This window comes from Oryx dammah, unplaced genomic scaffold (genome assembly GCF_014754425.2).
Source record: "Oryx dammah isolate SB20612 unplaced genomic scaffold, SCBI_Odam_1.1 HiC_scaffold_28, whole genome shotgun sequence".
Lineage (NCBI taxonomy): Eukaryota > Metazoa > Chordata > Mammalia > Artiodactyla > Bovidae > Oryx > Oryx dammah.
Window position 1 is genome coordinate 104,403,183 of NW_024070212.1, and position 26,987 is coordinate 104,430,169.

Below are 26,987 nucleotides of genomic sequence, written 5' to 3' on the forward strand. Positions count from 1 at the left end.
CGCGGCCGCCTCTCTCTGTCCAGCTGGGAGCCGTCGGGTCCCGCCCCCCGGACCCGACCAATGGGGGGCGCAGGGGCGGGGACCAGGCTCTGGGAAGGGGCTCTGTGTGGCTGGCGATGGAGACTGAGATAAGACTCGGTGTAGGTGATACGGCGAGAAATTCGCAGTCGTGCTGTCTGGGGCCAGCTGTTGTCCTGGATTCCCCTTCCCCTGCTGGCTGCGCTGTCGAGAGGGCGCGCGGACTGGGGACCCAGGGTAGAAGCACGGTCGGGGAGATCAGATCCTGCGCTCCCGCGGAGGCGTGTCCTTCCTTGATCGCCCTGCCGGAGCCGGATCCCAACTCTTCGTCTGGCCCCCGAAGTGACCCGGCAGCCCTGCCTGATGCGTGGGGTGTCGCCCTAGGACCCGAGACGTCTCAGTCGGGTCTAGAGGTGGAGGGGTTCGCGGGTACCAGCCAAGTCTAGGAGTGAGTCGCATCCCTCTGGCAGCAGCATCCGGGCCAGAGTTTCCCGCCACTGCAGCTGCTGGCCGGCCTCCCGGCGTCTTCCCCGCAGTTCCCTTGTGTGCGCCTTTGGGGGCTCCTTCCGGGACCTCTGACACCTGTCGTGTCACTGCTCCCGGCGCGCCCACCCACCTGGCTCCGGCGCGCTCTCGGTCGGCGCCTCTGGCCGGCCGCCCCAGCAGCTCCCGCAGCCGTGCTGTCATCTCCAGGTTCGCTGTGCGCCCTCTGGACCCCGGTGCGGGTCCAGCCGCGGGCGGGATAGGCCTCCACCCCGGTCAAGGAGCTCTGGCGTCCTTCCTGATCTTTTGCGTCTTAATTGTCACGGCCCTCAGCGCTTTGAGACAGGGCTCCTCGATTGACTAGCTCCGCATAGCTCAGTCGGTAAAGAATCTTCCTGCAGTGCAGGAGACCTGGGTTCGATTCCTGAGTTGGGAAGATACCCCGCAGAAGGAAATGGCAACCCACTCCAGTATTCTTGCCTGGAGAATCCCATGGATAGAGCAGCCTGGCAGGCCCCAGTCCATGGGGTCCCAAGAGTTAGACACGACTTAGTGACTAAACCACCACCACCATTCTGCACAGACCCTTCCCTAGGCGCTAATCTCACCTCGTTTTTTCATTTATGGTTAAGGAGCTGCACTGAGAGGAAGACACGTAAACTGAGCTCGGAAAGCTGGAATGAATAGGTCAGGAGTGGAGTGTTTCAAGGTAGAAGCAATTGCTTGTGTGAAGGCCGCGACTCCAAAGAGCATAACGATAGCAGATGATAGCACTGTTCGTGGCCCAGCCATGTTCTGTGTCATTTCTTTCCTGCTCACACCTTGTTATAGGGGAGTTGCACCCCCCATTCCCCACCTCACTTAACAGATGAGGAGACTGAGGCACCCAGGGGTTAAGAGACTTCCCTCAATTCACACAACAGTGGAGCTGGGTCGGAGTAGGTAAGCACATGCAAGTGAGCTGTTCATTGAAGCCTGGAGAAACTGGGGGGCAAGTGACCAGGTGAGGACTCTGGATAGCAGATGGTTATGGCATCCCAGTGTGGGTTAAAGATAAAACTTCAAAATAAATGTATGATTTCTCCAATAAAATTCAGATTTCCCCAAGATCACATCAAACTTAAAAATATATCAAATCTTAAAATCCAGTCACTTGCTGGTGTCTTATGCCTAGTCTTCCTTTTACCCAATAGGTAAATCTCTACAAGACTGCTAAACCCGGTAAGAATGTTTCAGACTAGCCATTCAAAGTGCCCAGGACCTGACCAGAGGCTGGATGCAGAGGGGACTTATGGATTGGAGGGAGCATGGACTCAGGACCTACAGCTGGAGACAGGTACAGTAATGCGAGGGGTCAAGACAACAATGATCCTCTAATAGAGATGGGATGGAGGGCTTTTACAGTGAATCCACAAGGCTTGGTGACTCCGCATGCACAGGCAGGGGACAGAGTTGAGGGTGGCCCCTTGTCAGACTTGGTCAGGGGCTCTGAAATCTCCTGCCCTCTTCCTTGTCCCTATGTTCCTGAGCTTCCCTCTGCATTTCCTCTCTGAGTCACAGGGGGCCTCATATCGAGCCTGTAATTCTCCCATTGTGTGCTGTATGATACTGGTCTCCCAGCAAGACTGCAAGCAGCCCTAGCGCTGGTCTGGTTCTTGTAATAGAAATTATCTCCATTTGGGATGAGTGGAGATGGCTGTGCTCTCGAAATGATAGCCTCACATTCCCATAAACCACTGGGTGCTCACCTGCACTGTGCCCTGAGCCAGAGATGAAGCTGCCCAGCTCCCTGCCCTCCAGTAGCCCTCAGGGGTCATGAGTGAACAGTCTCTTTGAAGGCAGAATGGAGGCTGTTCTCTGACAGGGGCCAGCAAAGTGTCTGGAAGGGCAGAAAAAGTGGGGACAGGTGATCTGTGAGTGGGATTGTGAAACTCCTGAACTTGAACTTGAGGGGAACTGGCATGGGGAAGGTTCCTTGGAGAGCTCAGTTCAGTCCAGTTGCTCAGTCATGTCTGACTCTCTGCGACCCCATGAACTGCAGCACGCCAGGCTTCCCTGTCCATCACCAACTCCCGTTTACTCAAACTCATCCATTGAAATGGTGATACCATCCAACCATCTCATCCTCTCTTGTCCCCTTCTCCTCCTGCCTTCAGTCTTGCCCAGCATCAGGGTCTTTTCAAATAAGTCAGTTCTTCGCATCAGGTGGCCAAAGTATTGGAGCTTCAGCTTTAGCATCAGTCCTTCCAATGAATACTCAGGACTGATTTCCTTTAGGATGGACTGGTTGGGTCTCCTTGCAGTCCAAAGGACTCTCAAGAGTCTTCTCCAACACTACAGTTCAAAAGCATCAGTTCTTAGGTGCTCAGCTTTCTTTATGGCCCAACTCTCACATCCATACGTGACTACTGGAAAAACCATAGCCTTGACTAGATGGACCTTTGCTGACAAAGTAATGTCTCTGCTTTTTAATATGCTGTCTAGGTTGGCCATAACTTTTCTTCCAAGGAGCAACTGTCTTTTAATTTCATGGCTGTGGTCACCATCTGCAGTGAGCCCCCCCCAAATAAAGTCTGTCACTATTTCCATTGTTTTCCCATCTATTTGCCATGAAGTGATGGGACTGGATGCCATGATCTTAGTTTTCTGAATGTTGAGCTTTAAGCCAAACTTTTCACTTCACTTTCATCAAGAGGCTTTTTCGCTCTTCTTCGCTTTCTGCCTGCCATAAGGGTCTTCTACCTATCTGAGGTTATTGATATTTCTCCCAGCAATCTTGATTCCAGCTTGTGCTTCATCCAGCCCAACATTTCTCATGATGTACTCTGCATGTAAGTTAAATAAGCAGGGTGACAATGATCCTTGTACTCCTTTCCCGATTTGGAGCCAGCCTGTTGTTCCATGTCCAGAGTTGGGTCAAACAAGGGCTTCCCCAGCCACTTGGCAACTCTGTGATCTTGGGCAAGTCACTGAACCTCTCTCAGGCTGTCCCTCATCTGTAAGTGAGGCTCATAATTGTAGGGTTATGATGTGAATTATGTAAGAATGTACATAGAGCCTTAGCAGAGATGGCACACAGCAAGCACTCAATACATGTTAGCTATTGTTATTCAAGGCTCCAGAACCTGCCCTCCTCTATCCTAGCAGACACCAAGTCTGCATTACTTGTTTAGCATTTGTGTCACAGAACTGGTTTTAACCCCTTTCCAGTCATCCCTCAATTTCCCATATGGTCTTACACACAGGTGTTTATTGAATGGAAATGCACTTTCTGCAGAATACACCCTAGCTGAACTTTGTTGCAAAGACTGAGAGAAACCCTGAATTCCTTGGTAAGAAACACAAGTGACTGTGGTCCAGATTCTGAGAAAGTAGAGATCGAGCTCCTTCCAGCATGCTTCTGCAGCTAGGAAGTTTAGAGGGGTAAGCAGATTTTTGTGTGAAAATACCTTCCTACAAAGTTCCAACAGTCTGAAGTTAAACTTGATTCCACAGAGTAAGCAAGCTCTTGCTTCAGAATCCATCAGGCTGCACATTCCTTTTTTTTTGCATATTTGGCCTCAAACAGCTCTGGCAATCGTGTCCTTCTTACTGAATTCCCGTATCACAAGGGGAGTGCGACCCAGTGAACAAGGGTGCAGATGGATGAGGTTGAATCTCTCTTACCTCTCAAGTTCTCTAGTTATTTCCTAGTCTAATTCCTGTGTCAGAGTTACTTAATATTTGGCTGTTCTAATTATTATAAAGCCAACCAGGGGCTGAAGGGAAAAGAACTGGCAGGCTTGGATAGGGAGCCAAGGACTAGATTCAAGGCCCACTTCTGCCGTTTATTTATCATGCGATCTCGGGACATTACTTTCTTCCCACTTTCCCATTTGTTTCTCTGTCTATAAAACAAAGGAGCTAGATATGATGACCACTTTTGTTTCTACCTCTGAAATCCTATTTATTCTACCATTTAACCAGAAATTTCAGCATACTGTGGGAAACTGGCCCATATTCTGAAGCTCTAAGGCCTGTGATTTCTACAACAGAAATCTTCTTACATACTGGTTATTTGATGTAAGTGGGGTAGATAGCCCTACAGATTTACATTAACAACCGTCTGAGTATTTCTTTGTTCCCTTACAAGGAAAAAATTATTAATGAGCTCCATAATTTATCCAAGATATCTGGATTTGAATAATACACTGAAGTACCTAAAACACAATCATTCCCCACAGTAATATGTTATATATAAGGTAATGGTTGAGAAAAAAAAAGCAGGAAATACAAAATGTTTGTTACTGCAAGCAATTTTAATACAAAAGTGTGTCTTGTTTTTAAACAGTTCATTGGTAGAGCTTCAGTTTCTGCCTCAATTAAAACCAATTGAGATAATCACACAGCAACATGGTCGGAGCTGAAAAGGAACAGCAGCTAAAAATCAGGAGCCCCAGACAGCCCCTCTTCATGGTCACTTGGTCAGCTGACTTTATTACGCACAAAAAAAGACAGAAGCAAACGGGACTTGTTAACAAGTGTGCTGGTGAACTCCTTTAAAGGACGAGTGAGTGTTTGTTTTATGTCCACATTTTCAGAATAGGCTTGTGGAATTCATTCCTCAGTTTGTGGGAAGTTGATCGACCATTTTAAATAAATAGCAAAAAATGCAGATAAACAAACTGTAATTTACGATGCCACCCAGGGAGTCTCCCTTTGCTGACAGCCTGGGTCCCAGTGAGCACAGGAGTTATTAGTGGCCAGGTTGGATGGGAAGTTATGAACCAGGACTCTTAAAAAACCCCAATGTTCTGACGTTCTCTGAACAGTTACCTTTACCCCTGAATTCTAGCAGCTATTTGTCCTTTAAACACCCAGTACTGAAACAGTATTCAAAGACAGTATTGCAATGAACTCCTTTTGCTGTTTCATGTGCAAACATTACCTAGATGAGGTTCCCTCTCTTCAGCTAAAATCACACAACATTAAAAACAATGGAAAAAGCAATCAGAAGTGCCCTCCCCTCGGTTCTCACTAATTGAGGTGTCTGTGATTTACAAAAAAAGAGTTCCTAAACACTGCAGGATTCTTATTTTTTTTTTTAATATAATTTATCTTGCTGAGATAGCAAGTCAAGTTTATAAAGAAGATGCATTTAGGAATAATCCTAAAAGATAAAGCAGGTTTACAACCCTGCACCGCGCAGAAACCCTATTTAGAGGCTTTTTTTTTTTAATACACATTTGCATCTTGACCTTTTTGCTTGTTCTCAAATATTTCATTTCTGGGCCCCATCCATTACAGGGTTACCAGGAGGCAAATTTTATCTACATAAATATTCACATGAAAATAGTAACTTACAAAAAGAAAAAAAAATAAGGCAGCTTCATAACACAATTATTCTTTTACACTTTTAACAATATAACTTCTCCCATTCAGAATAAATATACACCCAATGCATGGAGCAGGATTCAAAGTGGAGAGAGGCTTGGGGGTGCTCGTACAGTGTTATCGCTTGGGGCCCGGAGTCCTGGGGGAGGCAGTGGTGGTCTTCTTGGACATGGTGGGGATTTTGGAAGGCTTGTTGAGCCCCCTCCTGGAGCTGCCCTGGCCCCCTGCGGCACTGCTCTCTGAAGTGTCTGAACACGCAGACTGTGTCTCTAAAAGGTCAAAGTCAGAGGCATCGCTTCCTCGACGGCTGCTGGCTCGACTCCCGGCCCGACTCCCAGCTCGACTCCCAGGGCGACTGGCTGACTTTTTAGGGTCTGGAATTTAAGAATAAAGTGGCAGACTTAAGAGAGACAGCACTGGTGGGTGGGTGGAGAACAAAAGAACCAGAGGCCAGGGTTCTGATCCTAATACCACTTGACGTGCTGAGTGACCGTGGGCAAACCAGAGTCTTTCTGAATCTCGGTTCTCTCACCTACACAGAAGTTGCAGCAGTCTTTTCTGACTTTGGGCTTCTACCTGAGAAGCGTCCTGAGGAGCAGAAAGCAGCTTCTATCACCAGCACTGTCACCTCACTTGCCCCCATGGCGGAGTGGAGCGGGGCTGCCCTGGGCCTCAGCTTGGAGGAGAGAGCCGCATGGGCGGACCAAGAATGGGGGCGAGGAGGGCCAGCAAACAGCAGCAAGTGGAAGCCAAAGCCCTAGGTTCCCAGGAGGAACGTCCAGAGGTGAGCAGACGCGATCCTCCCCTGACTCTCAGCTCTGAGCCAACATAAATACGGAGCGTCAGGAAGGCCTGGCTCCAGGAGGCCCTTTCCCCGGACCCTCTTACATTCTCCCCTGTACAATGGTTTCTGATGACGAACGGGTGCTGTGGCTTTGGCTGTGGGGGCGCCTGCTCTCGGGAGGCACGGTTTGAGCCAGCTGTCCTCTGGGCACCGCACTTGTGTTTCTCTCCTTCTCTGCTCCTCAGATTCCTGGCCTGGCCATGCCCCTCACCCTTATCCCCAGTGGAGAAGTGCTGGGGCAGGTCCTTACCTGCCCGATTAGTTTTGGCACCCGTGGGTGCTGGGGAAGAACTGTTGCTAGTATCACCAGCAAGTGATGTTCGACTTGAATGAAAGGCGGGTGCAGGTCGTTTTAACTTGCTGCCTGTTGATGGAATAACCTTAAAAAAATAAAAAGGTCATATTTACTTGGTGAAATCGTTGACATAAATTCCACTTTACAAGGTTTACTTAAGCCCTCCTCATTTTCTGAAAAACTGAAAAGCTAGTTAAAAGTCCAGGAAAACAATGATTTATTTTGAAAGTATGCTAGGTCATGAATTTTGAGCATTTCCAAAATAAAGCCTTCATGTGCCAATTAAAGGTTTTAAAATGTCTTCCAATGCCTTTTATCTTACTGACAAATTTCTACCAGGAAAAAAAAAATCCTCAAATGCTAAGATTACAATAGTCATAACAAACAGAAATATGATAAGTGAATAAAGGTAAGAAATCCAAATACTCCAAAGTATCAAAGTTTTGGGGTTAGATATGTGACATATGAGTTATAACCCCAAATTGTTAACATGAAGATCCAAATATTACTCCAGTCCCTATTATAGAGATGCAGTAAATTCAGTGAAGTAGATCTATTTCTTCACTGGTAGAATGAAGATTAAATTACTTGACCTGATAAACGATTAGGAGAAGCGCATGAGAGTGGGGCTGTGGTATGAGAAACAAGGCTCTGAACGGCCTGAGACCAGAGGGCCTGGGTCTGGACTTAACATACACTGGCACGCGTGCCTCCACTTCTCGCCCTGGAAACCGGGGAAGGAGCCTGCCTCTCTGAACCCCACTGCCACACATTCCCTTTTGTTCAGTCCACTGCAGCCACTGGCCTGCTGCTGTCCCTTCCAACAGCCCAGGAAGGCTCCCTGTTTGCTGCCTGAAATCTCCCAGGTTAAAGCAGAAACTCCAGAAAAGCAGGGACTTTGTTTGCTCCCTGTCACACGCTAGGTGCCTAATACTACATCCGGCACAGAGGAGGGGCTCAAAATAAACTTGTTGAGTGAATAAGTCACATGCAGAAGCACTTCCCCAACTGGCAAAGAGCTGGCTAGATGTATGCTATCATTACTGATGCTGGTAGCAGCTCCTTTTACCATCTGAGTGTATATATTTTTTTAAAAAAAGAATTTGGAGAGAAAATATTTTAAATCTATTCTGAGTATCACTCATGCCACAGCATGCTCTTCTAATTTTTCTTTGAAATCAATCATGTAAATTGTTTTCCAGGACTTTTAAGATGTTTATACAAAGAAAAGAGTAAAGCAACCCATTTTGTTGTGTTTCTTTTTTCTTTATAAAGAAAGAGCAAAAGCGACAGAGGGATTCACATTCCAGCACAAACCCTCCTGGCCCACACAGGAGGAAGAGCACCAGTTTCAGAAGGTACTGCTGCTGGGCAGACGTGGCCCCAGAGATGTTGGGCTGGGAGTCTGCGCCAAGACAGTGTGCAGAATATTAGTAATTAAGAGAAGATGAAACCTTGAAATGAAATGAAACCAAAGGTAAAACCTTAAGACAGAAAAGCTGATCGGTTAGAATCCTATGAGAATTGGCACTTCATAATTAAAACATTAAAAATTCCAGAACTTTTGAGACTTTCATGAAACTGGAGCCACTAAAGAAGAAAACGCAGGATAGGCAGGTTGACTCATGGGGGTTCGGTGTCAGTGGGTCCCCAGATCAGGTTCTAAGCCAGATGTATTTCTGAACTGAAGTGGGATGAAACCCAGAGAAGCGAGTCCATTGTGGACACTGGCTTCTTGTACCTCCTGTTTACACTGGTTGAAGCTTTACACGACTAAATGCAGTGCCATGTTTTGAGGCACAAGAACCCAGTGTTTCCCGGCAGGAGCCAGAGTGCCAGCTGTACCGCTATCAGACAAGCTGCTAGTCCACAAGTTATTTCTGAAACACTGCTCTTCCAAAAGCACTTGGGCGTTTTAACGACTGCACTTGAACATGCTGACCCGCTGGCATGTGCATTCAAATCAAGGCTATAGAAACCCAAGTGCCTGGGCCAAGGAATTCAGAAACTAAACCCTGAGCCTCAGAGCAGTGTTCACAAGTGCTGTGCTTGGCTGAAGGGGGCAGCACCCAAGCCTCGGAGCAGCGTGGCAATACCAACCACCCCTGGAATGTGACTCCGGGCGGGAGGGTGCCAGCCACTCCTCTGTCCTAAGCAAAGGTAGAACACTGTTGAACATGCACCGTCGTTGAATTTCAAGTGTTCATAACTCGTTTGTGTCAGATATGACGTCTGGAGACTCCAAGAGGCCTGATTATAAACAATATTGATAAATCACCACGAATGACCACTGTTTACCACCCTGAACAAATATTCTAAGGACTGTTGGGAAGTTGTTACACAATCCAGTCTCAGGCATCTCTTATTTATCTCCAATTTTGGTGAATCCGAGTTAGAAACCCCTGAAAGACAATGGACGGGATGAATCAGCCGTGAAAGCAAACACCACAAAGATGGAAAAGAGCACGGACTCGTGTCAGGAGGGAGAGCCGGTCAGGTTCTCGGCATGAGCGAGGGCCTGGTCTTGCCTGTGTCCTTAATCAGCAAAGCCATACTCTACCTCGGGGCTGGGCAGCTGGAGGTCAGGATAGTGGCTGTCCCTGACAGGGGTGCCAGCTCTACTGTTTACCAACCAGGGTTTGTCATAACAGCGAGAGAACTGAAGCGGAGTCTGTGAAACGGAAATCCAAAGGGAAGGACGGGAACAATTGAAAATGGAACACAAAAGAAGCAAATTGGGAACATAAAATAAATAATAAATAAATAAATAATAAATAGACACTAAATTTTAAAGAAAAAGAAAACAAAGTAAAATGTGCATCAGTCCAACGGGATGAAAGGGGCCAAGGCAGAAAGGCAGTAGCATTCCTCAGCTACAACTCATCATCACGGCAAACTTCTCTCTTACTTAGCTCCAGCTGCAGGGACAGTGCCTGAATTTTCAAGATCAGTAACTCTGGATGGGTTCAAACTCAAAATGGGAATATGTGGAAAGAAGCGCTTTGGACCTAACGACTTAATTCCTATTTAAACGTCCTTTGCGGCCATGTTAAAGGCCCAGATCTGTGTACCACCAGGGCCTGGCCAGCCTGGTCTCTATGTCTTCAAGTGCCTCTCCTCACTGGAGTCTGTCAGAGGCTACACTGAACAGTGGCCACATGCAGAGCTGGGAGCGGGGCAGGAGGTCACACCCGAGGCTGTACGTACCTTGGTGCCACTGGCTGGGGTGGCTGGAGAAGACGGCATGGACGTACAGCTGTGGTTACTCTGACTAGCACTTGAGCTGGAGCGAGTAGGGGAGGCTGCACGGGAAGATGGTTTGGACCTTCGACCCCGGGACCGGAAAGGGGTCATGCCCTGGGATGCCCCCTCAGGGAGGATGAATTTCTCTCTGAGTTCGATGTTAGTTCTACCTCGTGCTAGTAAAGGGAATAAACACACACACATACAGTGACAGTTAACCTTGAAAAATATATCTTTGATGGTCACACAGCTGCTTGACCCCACGAAAACAGTTATATAATTTATAGGTTTAGTACCATCTGCGGCTTCTTTTAAAATAGAGATAAATTCCTGATTTATCAGCCTTGTCATGATGCTCACCCATAGCAGACACATTAACGAATAACCCCTTGGTTTGCTGTAATAAAGAACTCTCTGTGTACCAAGCACCGTCCCATGCTGCGGTCACGATCTGCCTTGCCACTGTCCCCTGGGGTCAAGAGAAAGCAGAGGCAGCAGTCCACAAACCTCCGAGGTTAAATCGAAACCCCTCTTTTCTCTCTCACAGGACATGTGTACTTTTTGCTCAACTCTTGCAGGACACGCAGTAATGAAACGGTATAGAAAAACAGATCACTGAAATTGACGTCATCTAGACAAGGGTCCCCAACCTCTGGGCTGCAGACTGGTACCTCCTATCAGACCAGGAGTGGCATTCGATTAGAAATAAAGGGCACAGTGAATGTTATGTACTTGAATCATCCAGAACCCACCCCCTCCCCTGGTTCCGTGGAAAAACTGTCTTCCACGAAATTGGTCCCTGGTGCCAAAAAGGTTGGGGACCACTGATCTAGGCTCTTCTACTTGAATCCAGTTGATAATAATCCTAAGAAAGGGGTCCAGGAACTCAGGACAGTAAAAAGATCTGGGCTGAACTGTTAAGAAGTAAACATGTGGGAGGAGAGAGAGAGAGAGATCAAGACCATCCATGCACAAAACTTGCCAGTGAGAAACCATTAGGTCAAAAGCTGAAAGCCACGAGAAGCTGAGGGCAGACCTGCAGTGGGAGAGGGACGCCAGCTGGAGAGTCTGGGAACACAGTAGTGCTTCCCAGGGCTTCCTGGAGCCACCAGACCAGAACCCCACGCTTGGATTTGCTCAGAAGGTAACCACACACGTTAACTGTGAAAGACGTTATGAATTTAAAAGAAACAATTCCTCTGCAACGTGTTCTTAGGTCACTCGTCACTGAAAGGTGTTAATTCTGTGACCACCTTCTGTCTCCTTATTCACCCCCAAGCTGCTCCCTGTTTAGGACAGGTCTAAACAAACTGGACTGTTAGTAAAGCCTGGGAAAAGGGAACCATCATAAACAAACTATCTGCCATTCTTCCCTATATTAGATGTTTTACTTTGGCCAGAAACTGCAAGTTTAGAAGATTTCAGGTAATGGTACACATTCCTCTCTCTTGCCCAGTCCCACAAGTCCTCAAGAAATTTGAGGAATCTTGGTAGAATCGGACTTTCAATCAGGTTGCACAAGGCTTCATAAGCAGAATGGTTTAAATTCCTAAGTCAAATCCAAATTCTTTTCAATATGTGAAGTTGACGTAACATATCAGAGTATCAGCTTAAAAGGGCTAACCTGGATATCAAAACCTCTGAGTTACAGTCCAGGCTCTTCCCAGCTGTGATCCCTCCTGCCTGGGGCTCTGTCTCCTCAGCCTCCTTACAGGTGATCAGTCAGGCTGACTGATGTCTAAGGGTCCTTCTTGTCTGATGGTGCAGCATTCCTGGAATGCCAACCTGTTTCCTTCCTTCTCAGGCCCCAATAGAACATGCCCTTCAAGGGTCATTCCTGGGCCCTCTGGTTCCCTACTCATCCTTTTTCCAAACTCCAGCACTTCCCTCAGTGTCTAAACTCATGATTCTTAAAGAGAATTTCCTTCAGCACTAACCTGGGTACTTAATAACATTCTGTGTTACTAAACACTTATTTTATCTTGTATTTGCTAATGTGCCCAGCACAACATTGGACGCACAGCAAGTGCTGAAGTAACACTGACAAACGGAAATCATTACTCAACTGAGGACCATGACACCTGAGAGTTGTTGTTTATGACCCTAGGCCAGACAGAACTTCAGACGTTTGGTTTAAACCTACGAGACTTAACAGCTCACTGAGCTTACTCTCCAGAAAACACCACAGTGACATAAGAGGAAGACTCTGAAATGGCATCACTGATGAGGGCAACTACATGTTAAATGCAATAATATAATGTAACAACATGTTCCCCATGCACTCTGCAGTTTACAGCGCGTGATCATGTGTAAATACTATCCTTGACTGTTCTTGGTAGCCAGTCAGCATCCCCACGTCACGGAAAACTGCAACACTGAGGCTGAGGGCAGGGAAAACTATGCAAGAACTGGAACCAGAATCCTCATCTTCCACCCGAGCTGCCCTCTGCCCACCCCCAGCTCTCTGCATTTTCAGCTACACAAGCTCATCCCACTCTGGGCTCCAAGCCCCTCTAACACCCCCTCTCCCCAGGGCAATCACTGGCAAGGGTCACAGACCACTTCTGCCTCAGGGGATACTTTTAAATTGTAGAAAGGTTGAAATCTACAGCAAACTACAAAGAATTAAAACTGCTTAACCTTAGGGGACAATACTATTAAACTGTTAGTATCTTTATTTCTCTGCACAACTTTGTGTATATGCATGTGCATATATAAAAAATGCAAAAACATCAGAAACATTCCTCCGTGCTTCATGTATCGGACATAACTTCAGCTAGCTGCAAAGTATTATTTCATCATATTGAAATGAGTTTATTTCACCAACCCTGTGTTGTATTTGTTCATAATTTTTAACATACTGTATACAGTGCTGTGACAGGCTACTTGAAAAAAGTGTTTGCGCCCATCCATAATGACTTCCTTAAGGCAAGTCTTTACAAGTGGATTTGCTGGGGGAAAAGGATGCACACTCAAGGTTTTTGGTACTTGTCAACTGATCTACAGCTTCCCCGGTGGCCCAGTGGTAAAGAATCTGCTGCCAAGCAGGAAATGTGGGTTTGATCCCTGGGTTGGGAAGATTCCCTGGAAAAGGAAATGGCAACCCACTCCAGCATTCTTGCCTGGGAAATTCTATGGACAGGTGGGCTATATATATAGTCCATGGGGTCACAAAGAATCAGACATGACTTAGCAACTAAATAGCAACTGCTCTACAAAATTTTACACCAATGTACCCTCTCAAAAATAAAGTTATGAATATACTCCGTTTACTTCACTTTGGCCAGTGCCCCCTGTATTGAGAGAGTATGTGTGTACTCCTGTGCATCACCCGAACACAGGTTAAAAACCAGATAAATCTGACAGGTAAAAACTCTTCTCTGCTGTTGCTGTTTGCAAGTGGGGGCGTTACGATTTTCCTCTTGAAACGCTCTGCCTTGGCTTCTAAGACCCCCGCTTGTCGCCTCCTGCAGACTACCCCATCCCACTCACTTCAATGCTGATGCCCCCCTGGTTCTGGCCGCAGTCCTGTTCTCCCTCTTAGACTTTCAATCTAGTGATGAGCTCATCCACCTGAGACCTTAGCACCACCTTCAGGCCCTGCCTGCCTCTCCGTTACACTCCCAGTGCAGACCTTCTCCTGGATGCCAGAACCTTACATCCAACACTGATTAGACATGACTGAAGCAGAAACCTGGCTGTTGACGTAGGCCCCTCCCTCATGATGGCAGTTGAGTCTACTGTTGACTCCACCTTCTAATACTTCTTGAATCCCATCAGACTGCTGGCACACCTCAAACTTATGTGGTTCATCTCCCCAACCCTGGACCACTGTAACAGGCTTCCAAATGTTCTCCATGTTTCTCATCTCAATCCCATCCCTACCTCACTCCTCATTCCCCAGACTGAATTTCTAAATAGAAATCTGATCTCTCTAAACAGTGTAAAACCTTTCCATGGTCTTTCATTGCTTACAGCAGCATTTCCCAAAATGAGGCTTCTGAGGGGTTTCCTATGAAGAGAAGTTTAGTAAGCACTGGATTCTACATTTTTTCCCCCTCTCTCTGCTGCTGCTGCATCACGTCAGTCATGTCCGACTCTGTGTGATCCCATAGATGGCAGCCCACCAGGCTCCTCTGTCCCTGGGATTCTCCAGGCAAGAATGCTGGAGTGGGTTGCCACTTCCTTCTCCAATGCATGAAAGTGAAGTCCATGGACTGCAGCCTACCAGGCTCCTCCGTCCATGTCCATGGGATTTTCCAGGCAAGAGCACTGGAGTGGGGTGCCACTGCCTTCTCCACCCTCTCTCTCTAGGAGAGCCCTAATGCAATCAGCATTTTATAAACTCTGAAAAGTCCTGCAGTAAAGAAACCTGCTTACTTACAAATGCATTTCATCTGACCATGACTTTTTTGGTTTTTTTAAAAGATCATATCTTAGGGCCCAGACCCCAAAGGCAGTCATTTCAAGTTCAGTTTTTCAACCACCAGAGAGATCATCATTTTTCCAAGAGACTACTGCTAGCCACTGATTTTGGCTGCAACATGCCTGTTAGTTAAAATTCACTTCCACTGTTTAATGGGCAGAGTTTTGGTATATCAAGATGAAGAGTTCTGTGGATGGGAGATTGTGATGGTAGCGCAACAGCGTGAATGTATTACTGACCTGTACACCTAAAAATGGTCAGGACGGTAAGTTACATGTATTTTACCATATAATAAAAAAATCAGTTCTAAGCCAAACTGTGTCTTTTAAATCTTCACAATAAAGTTTTTATAGGTAGTAAAATTTCAGGGAACTATTTGTCTAATGCTCAGAAACATTCATGGACCCCTAGGGTAAATGTGCACGTATTCATTATCTCCATCCAAACATGATTTCTTTTGCCACGGATCAATTCAGAAAGTCAAATCTCCAATTCTGGCAGTACCAGGTACCTACTGAACTGACTACTTTAACCTTTACATTTGGCTAAAGAAATGTGCAGGCTGAGATAGCTTTCATCATCTTAAACAGCTGTGTAAAGGCAGATAACACGATTACGCAACATCAGTATTAGATCATAAATTTTGTACTGTCCACAGAATAACATTCTCTGTGGTGCAGCCAAGTAAATGCAACCCAAATGAATAAAAAGTCCACCGAAGTGGCGCTTCAAGAAGCCATAGTAATCCTCACAGAATCCTAGGCAGCGTCTCATTGTGACATTCACGCCCTTCCAAGTCACTTATTACATCTGCCTGGGCCCTTAAGTGTTCCTTTATTAGCACAACTTTTATTTGCTGAGATGTAGCTCATCCTGTCCATCATGGCAGAGTTATGATATCTAAGCCTAATAGGAGTTCTGGACTCTATAGCCAATGGAATCAGGATGAGGGCACACTTGGGAGGGCATAGGGGTGAGCCTTACCTTGTCTGCTCCAAGAGATGCTGAAAAAGGCTACTATGTTCCATAGAAAATAGCTCCTAGATGGCCCTCCCATATATCCTTGGGGGGGGGGGGGTCCAATTTTTAGCTAACAAAATAAGGAAAAGCAAGCAGTGTTCTCCTTGGCCAGCAGCACAATGTTATCGTAAATAGAGCAAGTAGAGCAGGCAGCAAACAGGCAAAGATTCCAAAATGTCACATGCAGTATCTCTCTTTTATTTAGTTCAATCACACATGACATGAAAAATAAAACTTTATTAATAGATTTGGAAACGAATAATCTTATTTTACTGACTTAAGGTTAAAAAGAAATATATATTGCTTCTCATTGGAAATAATCAAAGGGGTTTTTATAGCAAATAAATTGGTTCGTGATATAATTAAATTCTAAAATAGATTTAAACCTGCTCTAGTTTTTACCAGAATAGGTGTTTTTAAAACTAACTATTTTATAAAAAGAAATTCCTAATGAAGATTATTGCCCTATTATTACTCTGGGTTTACTGGAGTATATGCAGAACGAGTTAAAAGGAAATTTATGAGCATATCTGAATTAATGTGAGAACCTTTATTTTTTATTTATTTTTAAAGATTGTCTTGATGTGGACCAGTTTTAAAGTCTTTACTGAATCTGTTACAATATTGCTTCTGTTTTATGTTTTGGATTTTGGGCCAGGAAGCACATGGGATGTTAGCTCCCCGACCAGGGACTGAACCTGGACTGCCAGGGAAGTCCCAGAAACCTTTAGCTTTAAATGCTTCAGATTCTGACAATCAGTCACATCCAAAGAAGCGATGTAACAGTACTGTAAACATTTGTTAGTTCTATAAAGTAAGCCTTATGAATTTAATTACGCAGTAAAACACATATAAGAAGGGATGGTGGTGGGTATGTTAGCCCACGAAACACACAGCATGTAGGTCAGGAGCCAGACTGTGGGATCTGAACCCTGTCTCCGCCATTTATTAGCTGCCTCTCCTCAGGAAGGTTGTTTACCTTTTCTGTGCTTCAATTTGCTATTTTATATAATGGAGATAATAATAGTAGCTACACCTCCTAGAGGTGAAAATGTGTTATTATTGGTAAAATGATTATAATAGTGTGTAGTATAAAAACCTGTAAGTATTTGTTAAACAGAAACTCAGAACCAATTCCATGGATACTGTCTCAACAGGCATATTTTATGCTTTGTCAACTTACAAGAGTTAGAAGAGCTACGGTTTGGCTATTTCAAAGCATTCATAAAGGCAGCAGATACCACAGAGCCAAGAGATGCTAGAGTTTAAAAAGCAAAGCCATTCTCAACGGGCCGGGATGTGGATAAGAGGGACAAAGCTTAAGAGCCAACCTATGGGAGACTGACTGGAAATCGAAGAGCTGGAATCAGAGCGCTTTATTTTACTCCCAGGATGGTGCACTAGAATAAAAAATACATAAACACAAAGAAACAGAGCAGGAAAACGCAGAAACTGGTCAAGAAAGACAAACTGGCAGAGAGTGGGGGAGGCTCCTGTGTACCCACATGCAGGTCGGCTAACAGAGGGAAGGGAAGGAGCAGCTGAAGGGGATGCACGGCTGGGATCTGACCATTTCCCACTGGCCACGGCCCCACACGCCTCCAGCGGCAGGCACCCTCGCTCACACTCAACTGGCCGTCTTCTCTGGCCTCTGGGCTGGTGTGCCAGCCTTTGTGGGATGAAGCAGACCGAGACTGCATGGGCCCACTCAGGTGGCTCCCAGGCCCACTGCCAGGTGTCCTTCACCCTTCTGGTTAAAGGAGCTCCCAGTCCTCCCCTTCCTGGAGGGGCCTAGCACCCTCTCGACTTTGAGACGCACAGATTCCAGGCAAGGTCACCGGCAGCGCTAACAGGAAGCCGACAGGCCTTTTTAGGGCTTCTTTCCAGGCTGGTGTTAGTGTAACACCTCACATGGAAATATTTCATGACACCAATAAATTCCTAATTCTTACTTACTGCGTTTCCAGAAACCCATCTCCCTCAACAGCATCCACCCCTCCTGCTCTCTCCCTTGGTCTGCCCTGGCACCCGGACCAAGTTCCCATCTGCGCTAACTGGGATGACATCGGGCAGCTTAACAACAGACACCAAACAGACCCCACCGCCCGCACCCCGTGGAATCACGGAAGACTGGTGGTGAGGGCATGGCTGACAAGTAACACGTGCTGAGCGTGGCTTCTTACCTCGGCAGGGGTCGTTTTTCACGAGGAACTCATCCAGGGCCATCCACCCTCCACCGACGCGGACCATCACGGTGCTGCGCAGGATGCGGACCAGCCGCAGCTGCTGGGAGTCCCCGAACTGCAGGGCCAAGGACACAGGTGAGCCAGGGCGCTGGGGGGCAGGGCGGGTCGACACGCCCCTAATGGAGCAGACTGTATTCAGATGGAGTGACAAGTTCGCAGTTTGGGGCGAATTTTAACTCTCACTCTTTTGCAGTTTTCACAGAAAACTTGAAATATGGAAAAGCTAAAGGCCACTGTCTTGACGTACGTTCTACTGGAATAAAGTTTAAGTGCTGAGGGTTGTGACCCTGCCCCAAAGGGGAAGGTGGAGGGCAGACAAGGCCTTAGGTCACTTTGAGTCTTTCAAAGACGCTGCCCAAATTAAAATCCAGTAGTACAATTCTTTGTTAAGCTAGTTTGTTTCTGTAAAAGAAAAGGTAGCTATGAGGTGGATGTCAGCTTCTGAATACAGTGTGCTCAAAAGTTAAATGGAAAATAGCAAATAATCTCAAGTCTCAAGGAAACCCTTGCAAAGCATCATCATCATTACCAGCTTAGAAGGAAATCTGATTTTCCACATTATTTTGTAAATAAACCCTTAAATATTCTCTAATTGTGATTGTCACCAGCAGAAAATTTTCTTCAGCTGAACAAATGATTAGATAGTGTTTATACTAAAATTTAGTTGAAGAAATTAAAATATCCTCTTCCCAAAATAGAGAGGCAACAGAAGAGAATCATGAGACCTCAAAACAAAAATCAAACATATGGTTGGAGAAATGGAATTCCTAAAATTGTTTAATTCAAAGAGAACGTTGCGGGGGGTGGGGGCGTGGGGATTCAATTACTTAAGATTTTCAAAGTTAAAAGGAGAACCATAACTTTGAAACAGGGCACAAAATTTGAAAATGCCAGAAAGGATCTTTGAGAAGGATCCATAATCAACCTCTCTCAAAATTAGAATTTTTGTGGTATTCTCCACATGACTTTGTACTCATTCAAGCTCATTGTTAATTTATACAGGCAAGGTGACTGAAAAAAATACCACCCCCCACCCGAGCCCTTATCTTAGAAAATAAAAATCGTCCTACATCTTTCATCTCACCCAGGTTATAGGTTTTTATACAAAGTGACTGCAGCCACAGCACAGTGTGGTGTGAAGAGCACTGAAGTAGGGGACCAGAAACGTGAGGGAATGAACGTCCTGTCCCAGGAAGGAAGCTGCCCTCAGACACTGGCCCTGTGAGTGGGAGCAGGCAGGCACCGAGGACTCCATCGGACCTAAGGGCAGCGTCCGCTTGCCTCACGATTCGGGGTCTTCTCTGGGTAAGTGAGGGGAGAAGGAAAGGAGCTCTTCATCTCCCAGAGGGAATTAGGAAGGAGCCCCAAGCTGAGCCATATTCTTAGATTACTGTGCCCCGTCAACGATTTGTCAGCCTAATTGCATTGACTTCATTTTTTTTCCTTCTTAATTTCTTTTTTTTTTCCCCCCGTAATTTCTTACTAAAGCTCTCTCTGAAGTATTCTAACTTGCTTTTACTGAGCTATGGGGAAAAGGAGGTTTGACCTAAGCCAGAGGCCAAAGTGGCTGGGGAAGCTGAGGCCAGAGTGATGAGTGTGGAAGGAACTACCACAGCTCTACAAACAGGGACTGGCACAAATCTGGCAAAGAGGAGTTGCCAGAGAAGCAAGGACCTCTGGACAGTCTTAGGGGCAACAGTAAGCTCTGTTTCCTTCTCTTAAATGGAAAATCCCTTACAGTGACCTGGGTCATGGCTCTGGTATTTCCCGTATAACTGTGGGCACAGTGGTCCTTAAGGCCTCAGGTGCCTCGTGTAAAAAGTGAACTTCATAATTCTGTTCCCAACACTGGAATGGACTCCTCTGACCCTCTGCCGGTCAGTGGAGTAGAAGAGAACATCAGTGCCACTTCAACGGGCCCTGTACTCACATGCTGTCATTAGCAAACAGGCACAACCTTAGGTGCTACTTGGCATTCTTCTGCAATGATTTATTTAAAGTCAGTTTGGATGTTCTTGTTTTCATTTTCTTTCCATCCTTTGTTCATCCTTTGTAACTGGCCCAGAATGTTACTATAGTTAGTGGTTAAGGCAGAGCCTGGAACTCAACATTGATTGAAGGCCTCAAATCCACAGTGTTTCTGATTTCATTTCACAAGACAAATTTTACCCATGCAACTTCCTTCCATTTAAAGACATAGGACCCCAGAGCCCTCAAAAAGATCTAAAAGGTTAGAATTACCAAGCAGAGTCAAAAGCATTCAATCTTCTTTGCAAGTCTAATTTGATCTCATTAGATCATACTGGCTGGCCGTAATTGGCAAACTTTCAGGCTACAGCCAAGTATGATTCTACACCACACTTCTCACATACCTTATAATTATAAGTACAAGTAACTAAAATATTAATAAGGTATTTAAACCTACTGAGTACCTTAAATATCCCAAGACTTTTTTGACTTAGTGTGCATTATAAATTCTGTGTTAATGGTCAAAAGACTTGGGTGTAAATCAGAACTGTGCTGTCTGGTATTGTGACTTCCAAAACATAAGGGGCTCTGACTTCCAAAAGACTGGGCTCTTTTCAGAAGTGGGCTAGACTGATACCACAGTTGACTTCCCCGGAACCATACTATATACTTGTAACTCAGCCCAGCAAAATATTGTTTTTAGCTGATCGAATTTTGAATGGAAAATTATACACACTTTTATCTTTTTGCCTGGAAGACAGCTTTAGAACACTTGCCCCGCTAGCAGTTTCTCCACTTGGTAAGACAACCTGATGTGACCCAGGCATGCTTCAGATTATGTCCTCTCCCCAGAGCAAAGAACAGGCAGCATTAGCCACACAGACCATTTCCACCGAAAAGAATGTTTGCAAGGCACACTGTACCTGATTGCCGAGGAAGAACTATAGACAGTTAAGAGTAAAGGATGGAGGAAATGGAAGAAGAAAAAAAAAAAAAAAACAGAGAACATTTTGTCAAATTAACACTAAGGAATGAAAATCATGTAATCATGTTAACAGTTTCAAGAAGAACAACATACTGACCATATTCTTATCCAGCTTCAGACTCAGGGATGCAGTTTTACAAGCTAAGAAGACCTAACTTTTGCACTCTCTGTTGCTCCTGTTAATGTAATTCATCCCTCTCACAGGTAATTAAAACAAAACAAAACTCAACAGACCAGGGTAAGACTGCTTGGAGCCTTATTATAACCCAAAACTTGGGCTGGATCTAAGGCAGAGCCACGTGACGCTTTGCTCCCCGGCTCAGACTAGCACTGGGTGGCTCTGCTGTACCTTGAAGACAGTTTTGACATGCCCATGAATCTCATTTTCCTCCTCATAACTGGCTGCATGTCTCTCTGTCATCTGAAATGGCCACCTAAATCCTCTTTGCCAATCCTAGATCTACTTTAGGATCTTAAAGAATCCTGACACACTGCTGAGTACATTTTAGGAGACTTGTCACAGATGCTTTCTATGTCCCTGCCTGGCCCCAAATGAAGCTAAAACATAGCATGGCTCACTGTCATTTATGGCCTTACTCAGTACGGCTTTCTGGGGAAGACTATTGAGCGGGCTAAGAGTCCCATCGGGCCTCGAGACAGCTCTTCTAGCCCTGAGCCTCTGAGCCATATGGGCTCATGACAACTAGCTCCTTGGGGGCAATGGCCAATCACTAGATAGCTGTTTCCTTATCTTATGATAAAGGTGCCTCCGCGTCCACAAAGACCTGTTCAGTAGTGAAGAGAGGGCTCTGAAATGTCTCCTCTATTGGATCTCATACAAGCAATGGTGGACCAAATAGGGCGCTATTTTCCAGATGCAACTATGCGGGGCTCAGAATCTTAGCCCACAGGACACCTGACACCTGGCACCTGCGGAGATGAGGGCCAGACACTGCATGTCAAGTCCCACTGGCTCTGGTCCTCCAAGCATCGGGAGCGGGAAGTTGGGGTCACCCATCTGTCGTGTGTCGGGCTCTTTCACCTGTAAGGGCCACACAGGAGAAACAACCACCACAAAGGACTGGTTTTCTCTTTCTTACCCGGTATTTATTCTCTCCAATCTGCTCCACCTGAAACCTTTTTGCACATTTGCACTGAGCCACTTGTCTTGTGACCTATTAGTAGTGAATAAAAACAAAAAGAAAAGTATGAGGGATAAAGCAAGACTTCTCTTCAAAGAAACAAAGATCTTTACATGTCATCAGAGAAGCTCTTCATTACATATTTTCAGGAATTCCAGGCTTTTAATACATGCATTCATCTTCTATCGTGAGTCTCATGGAGACTCAGTTAGATGCTGAATATAAAGGAAATTCACCAGTAATGATACAACACATTCTTCCATCTTGCTTCAAAATTCCCTCAGAGAAATGTACTAATATGCATGCATCAATATTAACTAATTAACAGCAACTTATGAGTTGATTTAAATCTCTACCTAGGAGCCTGGCCCTGGGCCACTCCCTAGACCAGGCCCATTGCCTCCCCCATCTCAGGATCAATTCTGTGAGCTCCTAATGAATTCATACTTTTTAGCGATGCCGTTTTCAATGTGATACAGTTCTTAAATAGGCAGAGAGGTTGGTGGGTACACATCTTAAACATTATGTTTCAACCCTTAAATGCTACATTTGAAGATGCTCCTCTGGACCCTGAGGCAGAGTTTGTTCTAGGCAATGCGGTGCCCTGGAGAGGTTCTCCGAAACTGCAGAGCACCACACAGAGGAGACTCAGGTGAGTAAATTCATCAAGACAGAGCCACGCTCGATAGCTGGAGACCCAAGGGGGCTCCACCATTCAACAGGGGATCCCCAAACAGAACTCCAGATAATCACCTCCCAACAGACACGCTGAAGGGCTGATACTGCAATTGCACCCAACCAAATTCAGGACAGTAACAACGTGTCGTCAAAAATGTACTCAAAATACAATTATTTCTCGTACCTCGTCTTCAATTTTATCTGCATCAGTTGTTGGTCGATAAGCATCCTTGTTGGGATGGAGAGCAGCCACGAATTCATAGTAATCAATATAACCATCCCCATCTCGGTCAAAAATGTCTGCAACGGCAGTCATCTCTAACTTGGTAGTAGGGAACTCTGGAGGAAAATTAATCACATTTTGGAACATTAACTAAAAGAAAAGGCTTACTTGGCTGGCTGGAGGTTATATAAATACTTCTTTAAAAGAATTTGTCTTCACTTTTTTTTTCTGAAAACCAGTACATGCTCCCTTTAGAAAACTTAGAAAATATAAAAAGTTACAAAGGAGATAAACATCACCCCAAAATATATTATGGCATACTCAGAGCATGGCCCAGAACACTTGGTTTTTGGCATTTTTGCAAATAAGACTCATAACCCTCCCAACCCCCTATGCAATTTAAAACCAGAGACCTACCACCAAACTTCAGAATTTACTTATTCACTATCAATAGGTTGGATATTTAGATTATTTCAGGAGAGTGACAATTTGGAATAAACGGGGTGAAGTTTTTCTACATTTAGATTATTGCTTTGGGTTCCTCACAACTGCCTTCCAAAGTGTGAATGTCACAATAACCAGAGTGACTTCTTCAGACATAAAGTGGACCACATTGTCTCTCAGACGGAAATCTCTGCTGGCGGCCCACTGTCTCGAGAATAAGATCTGATCCCTTCATGATGGCCAACAACACCCCATGTTAATAGCTGTTTTCTACCTTTCCAACTTCACATCTTACCAATTCTGAGGTCATGACACTCCATCCATGTTAACCTCTGAGAACCTGCCAAGTTCATTCGCCTCTTAGCACTTTGTACCTGCTGCGGTTCTGCCTCTGTCTCTCCCCTGAAATCTTGACGTGGCTGAATCCTTACCATCACTTAGGTCTCAGCTCAGGTATTACCTCCAGATAGGCCTTCTTGGGCCTCCACGTGAAGCAGCACACCTGTGAGCTGTGCTTGGTGATCTGGGCAAGTCACTTCACTAAGTGCCTCACTTATTCCTTTTGCTAGAAATACACGAGATCACACATTTTGTAAGCTTTTATACAGATGCCAGAAACTGACATGATGAGGGACGTAATGTACAACAAAATGATAAATATAATTAACACTGCTATATGTCACATATAAAAGCTGTTGAGAGTAAACCCTGAGTTCTCATCATAAGAAATAAGTTTTTTAAATCTTAAATTTGTACCTATGAAATGATGTTCACTAAACTTACTGTGATAATTACTTCATATACGTAAATCAAATCATTATGCTGTATACCTTAGTCTTATTCAGTGCTGTATGCTACTTACATCTCAATAAAACTGCAAGGAAAAAAAAACTGAATTCCTATTGAACAACTGATATTGTGAAAAACTTAAAAAAAAGTATTTTATAGGCATATCTCATGTCAGTTTCTGGCACCTATGTAACAGCTTATAAAATATATGATCTCATTTACTATGCTTCAGATATTATCCCCCTCTTTCAAAACAAATTTAAGGTTTGCACCAACTCCATCCATGCCAAGCAAGTTCGTTGGCACCATTTCCCCAACAGTATATGATCACCTCATATCTTTCTGTGTCATATTCTGGTAATTCTTTCAATATTTCAAATTTTCCATTATTATTATTATATTTATCATGGTGATCTGTGATCAATGATCTCTGATGTTACTACTGAAAAATGATAATGCCTTGCTAAAGGCTCAGACAATGGTCAGCATATTTTAGCAATAAAATATTTTTAAATTAAAGTATATACATCATTTTTTAAGATATAACACTATTGAACACTTAATAGACTACAGTATAGTATAAACATAACTTTTACATCACTGGGAAACCAAAAATCTCTAATGGCTCTCTCTTTCCAATATTTGCTTTATAAAGGTGGTCTGGAAGTGAACCTGCAATATCTCCAATGTCTGCCTGTAGTTAGAACCTCATTACTCATAATAGTTCCTTTTCTAAACCTTGAATGTGTTTTGCTTGCCATAATGTGTCAAATAAGACCTGCTTTTTAAAATTCTAACCAAAATGAGGTCCGACTCCCCATCAAAACAATAGACCAATTTTAGTAAGCAGGTACACTACTTCTTCTCTAAGACTTCAGCTTTCACTTAAGAAAGACTGTTTAGCCAGAAATATAGCCTGCTTCTACAAAGCAAGTGCAAGGAGTCTGTCTAGGTGTGACCTGGGTCTGGAATTGTGACTGGACTCACTGGATGCTAGAATGCCATCGATAAACTCCTGACGGGTTATCTTCCCATCCTGGTCCTTGTCAATTCGCCGGAAGAAATCCATCACCCGAGACTTTTTGTGATTCATCCAACGCATATACTTTTTCCTCCAGACATCGAAGTCAAAGTTGGCAAATTCCTTCAACTGGACAGAGATCACAGGAGTCAACAAGACCTGCTGTTTTGGCCTTCAAACCTGCCCAGAGCATACCCAAACTTTCAGACATCCAGCAAAGCCATGCGGGCCTTTTGAGGGGACCAACAATGAAGTCTCTGTGTTGCCTCTTTTGTGAAGGCACACTGGCTCCTTCACTTAAAGCCATGACTGCTTATGCGAGCTGTGGTAAAATGGAGCAGGGAGAGAAACAGGCACTCAACAACCGTCATGGAAGACACAGAGCACGCAGAGCAAGAGTGGGAGGGTCAGCCTCGCTTTCCCTTGGCATTTTCTCAAAGGATCACCCCCTCAGATGGAAAAGAATGGATTCTACCCCAGAAGAGAAGTCTTCAGTGCACCCCACTTATGTGGTGTTTCTTTTGGATGGCGCCAGAGGGAGTGAACTGCCCTCTGATCCCCACTGTAAGTATCTGGCCCTGGTGGACAGCAGCAGGCCTGTGCAGTGGACACAGTGATGCTGGGCTACTTGGACTATGCCAGGGACACAGACTCAGGATGACTTAAACAGTGCAGCGGTTTTCCCCCTGGTCTTTCAAACTCCAGAGTTGGAAGGAATGGGGAAAAGAAAAAAAAAGAAAAAGCCAAAACCAAATATGCTTAAAACTCAACTGGATCTACAAAAATAACAACAAAAAACACAGAACACTCACTTCTGGGCATAGCTGCTTTGATATGCACAAATAAAAAAATATAAAAGATATTAGAAATTTGTTTTAGAAACTAGGAAGTGAAGTACTATATTTTTCAGACTGGTTAATGATACTTCAAAATAGATTTGCTTTTTATAATCTACTGAAGAACTGACACATAACAGGATTATTAAAAAAGCTACTCATTTCATAATTGGGGAGCTTATATCCTTATACAAAGGGCTCAGTATGGTCATTTTTATGAGCCGCTCCACACCTGGTGGTAACTTTGCCAGGTTCGGTTCCTGATTCCCAAGCACGGCCGGGTGCTAAGGAGGATGGTGCCACAGGCCGGACCCGTGGGGACGGGCTGGCAGCCTGCTTCTCACCACCAGTGCTGCAGCCCTCAGCTGTTAGTTTCCTCACGTGAGTCTCTTCTCCCAGGGGGCCTGCAGGACTGAATCCTGGCCTACACTGCTCTGCTGCTCCTTCCGCAGAAGCAGTAGGTCAAGGCACACGGGTCAGTACTCAGAGCCTCAGGAGGGTTGTGTTTTGATAAGTCACTTCCCTCCACGGATGGCTGCCTGGTGGGGCCTCACCTCCTCCAGCCGGTCCAAAGCGTCGTTCAGCTTCCGCTGCCGCTCCAGCGCCAACAGCCACACCTGCTGCCAGCGCCCAGAGAGCTGGTTGATCCGTGGATTTTTTGCTTCAGACTGTGAGAGGATAGGCATGGAAGGAGGGGCAGGCTGACTCAAAGACTTCCCTGAAAGGAAAAATAATCATGAGATCAGAAAAGCTGGTTTTGTCCATTCACAATGAGAAGGTGCCATCTGGATGAACCTAACGGATCTGCACAATGATATCCGGTCAGTAACTGAGGAAGGCAACCTGGGACCTGGCCGCGCTGAGATACGGAAGCACAAACTGCTGCTCTTCCCCAGCCAACAGGTACCTGTCTCATCCTTTCAATCAGTTCTGTCCCACTTTAGCAGACCAAG

At 45.2% G+C, this 26,987-nt stretch overlaps 1 protein-coding gene across 10 annotated transcripts in view; it reads right to left on the reverse strand.

The window, feature by feature from the left end:
* Positions 1-4,778: 4,778 nt before the first annotated feature.
* Positions 4,779-26,987, reverse strand: part of MACF1 (microtubule actin crosslinking factor 1) — a 336,445-nt gene continuing 314,236 nt past the window's right edge. For 4 of the 10 annotated variants that reach the window (XM_040231593.1, XM_040231598.1, XM_040231595.1 and 1 more), the window contains 11 exons: positions 26,589-26,752; positions 25,165-25,327; positions 22,906-23,060; positions 22,002-22,076; positions 20,840-20,857; positions 17,886-18,003; positions 17,034-17,102; positions 10,221-10,432; positions 9,574-9,684; positions 6,969-7,098; positions 4,951-6,248 (listed from right to left, as the gene is read on the reverse strand). In XM_040231593.1, the coding sequence (XP_040087527.1) occupies positions 5,992-6,248; positions 6,969-7,098; positions 9,574-9,684; positions 10,221-10,432; positions 17,034-17,102; positions 17,886-18,003; positions 20,840-20,857; positions 22,002-22,076; positions 22,906-23,060; positions 25,165-25,327; positions 26,589-26,752 (1,472 nt within the window). In that variant the 3' untranslated portion in view covers positions 4,951-5,991. Of the gene's footprint in view, positions 6,249-6,968; positions 7,099-9,573; positions 9,685-10,220; positions 10,433-17,033; positions 17,103-17,885; positions 18,004-20,839; positions 20,858-22,001; positions 22,077-22,905; positions 23,061-25,164; positions 25,328-26,588; positions 26,753-26,987 lie in introns of all 10 variants that reach the window. The other 6 variants (XM_040231599.1, XM_040231600.1, XM_040231597.1 and 3 more) reach the window with 4 other exon arrangements.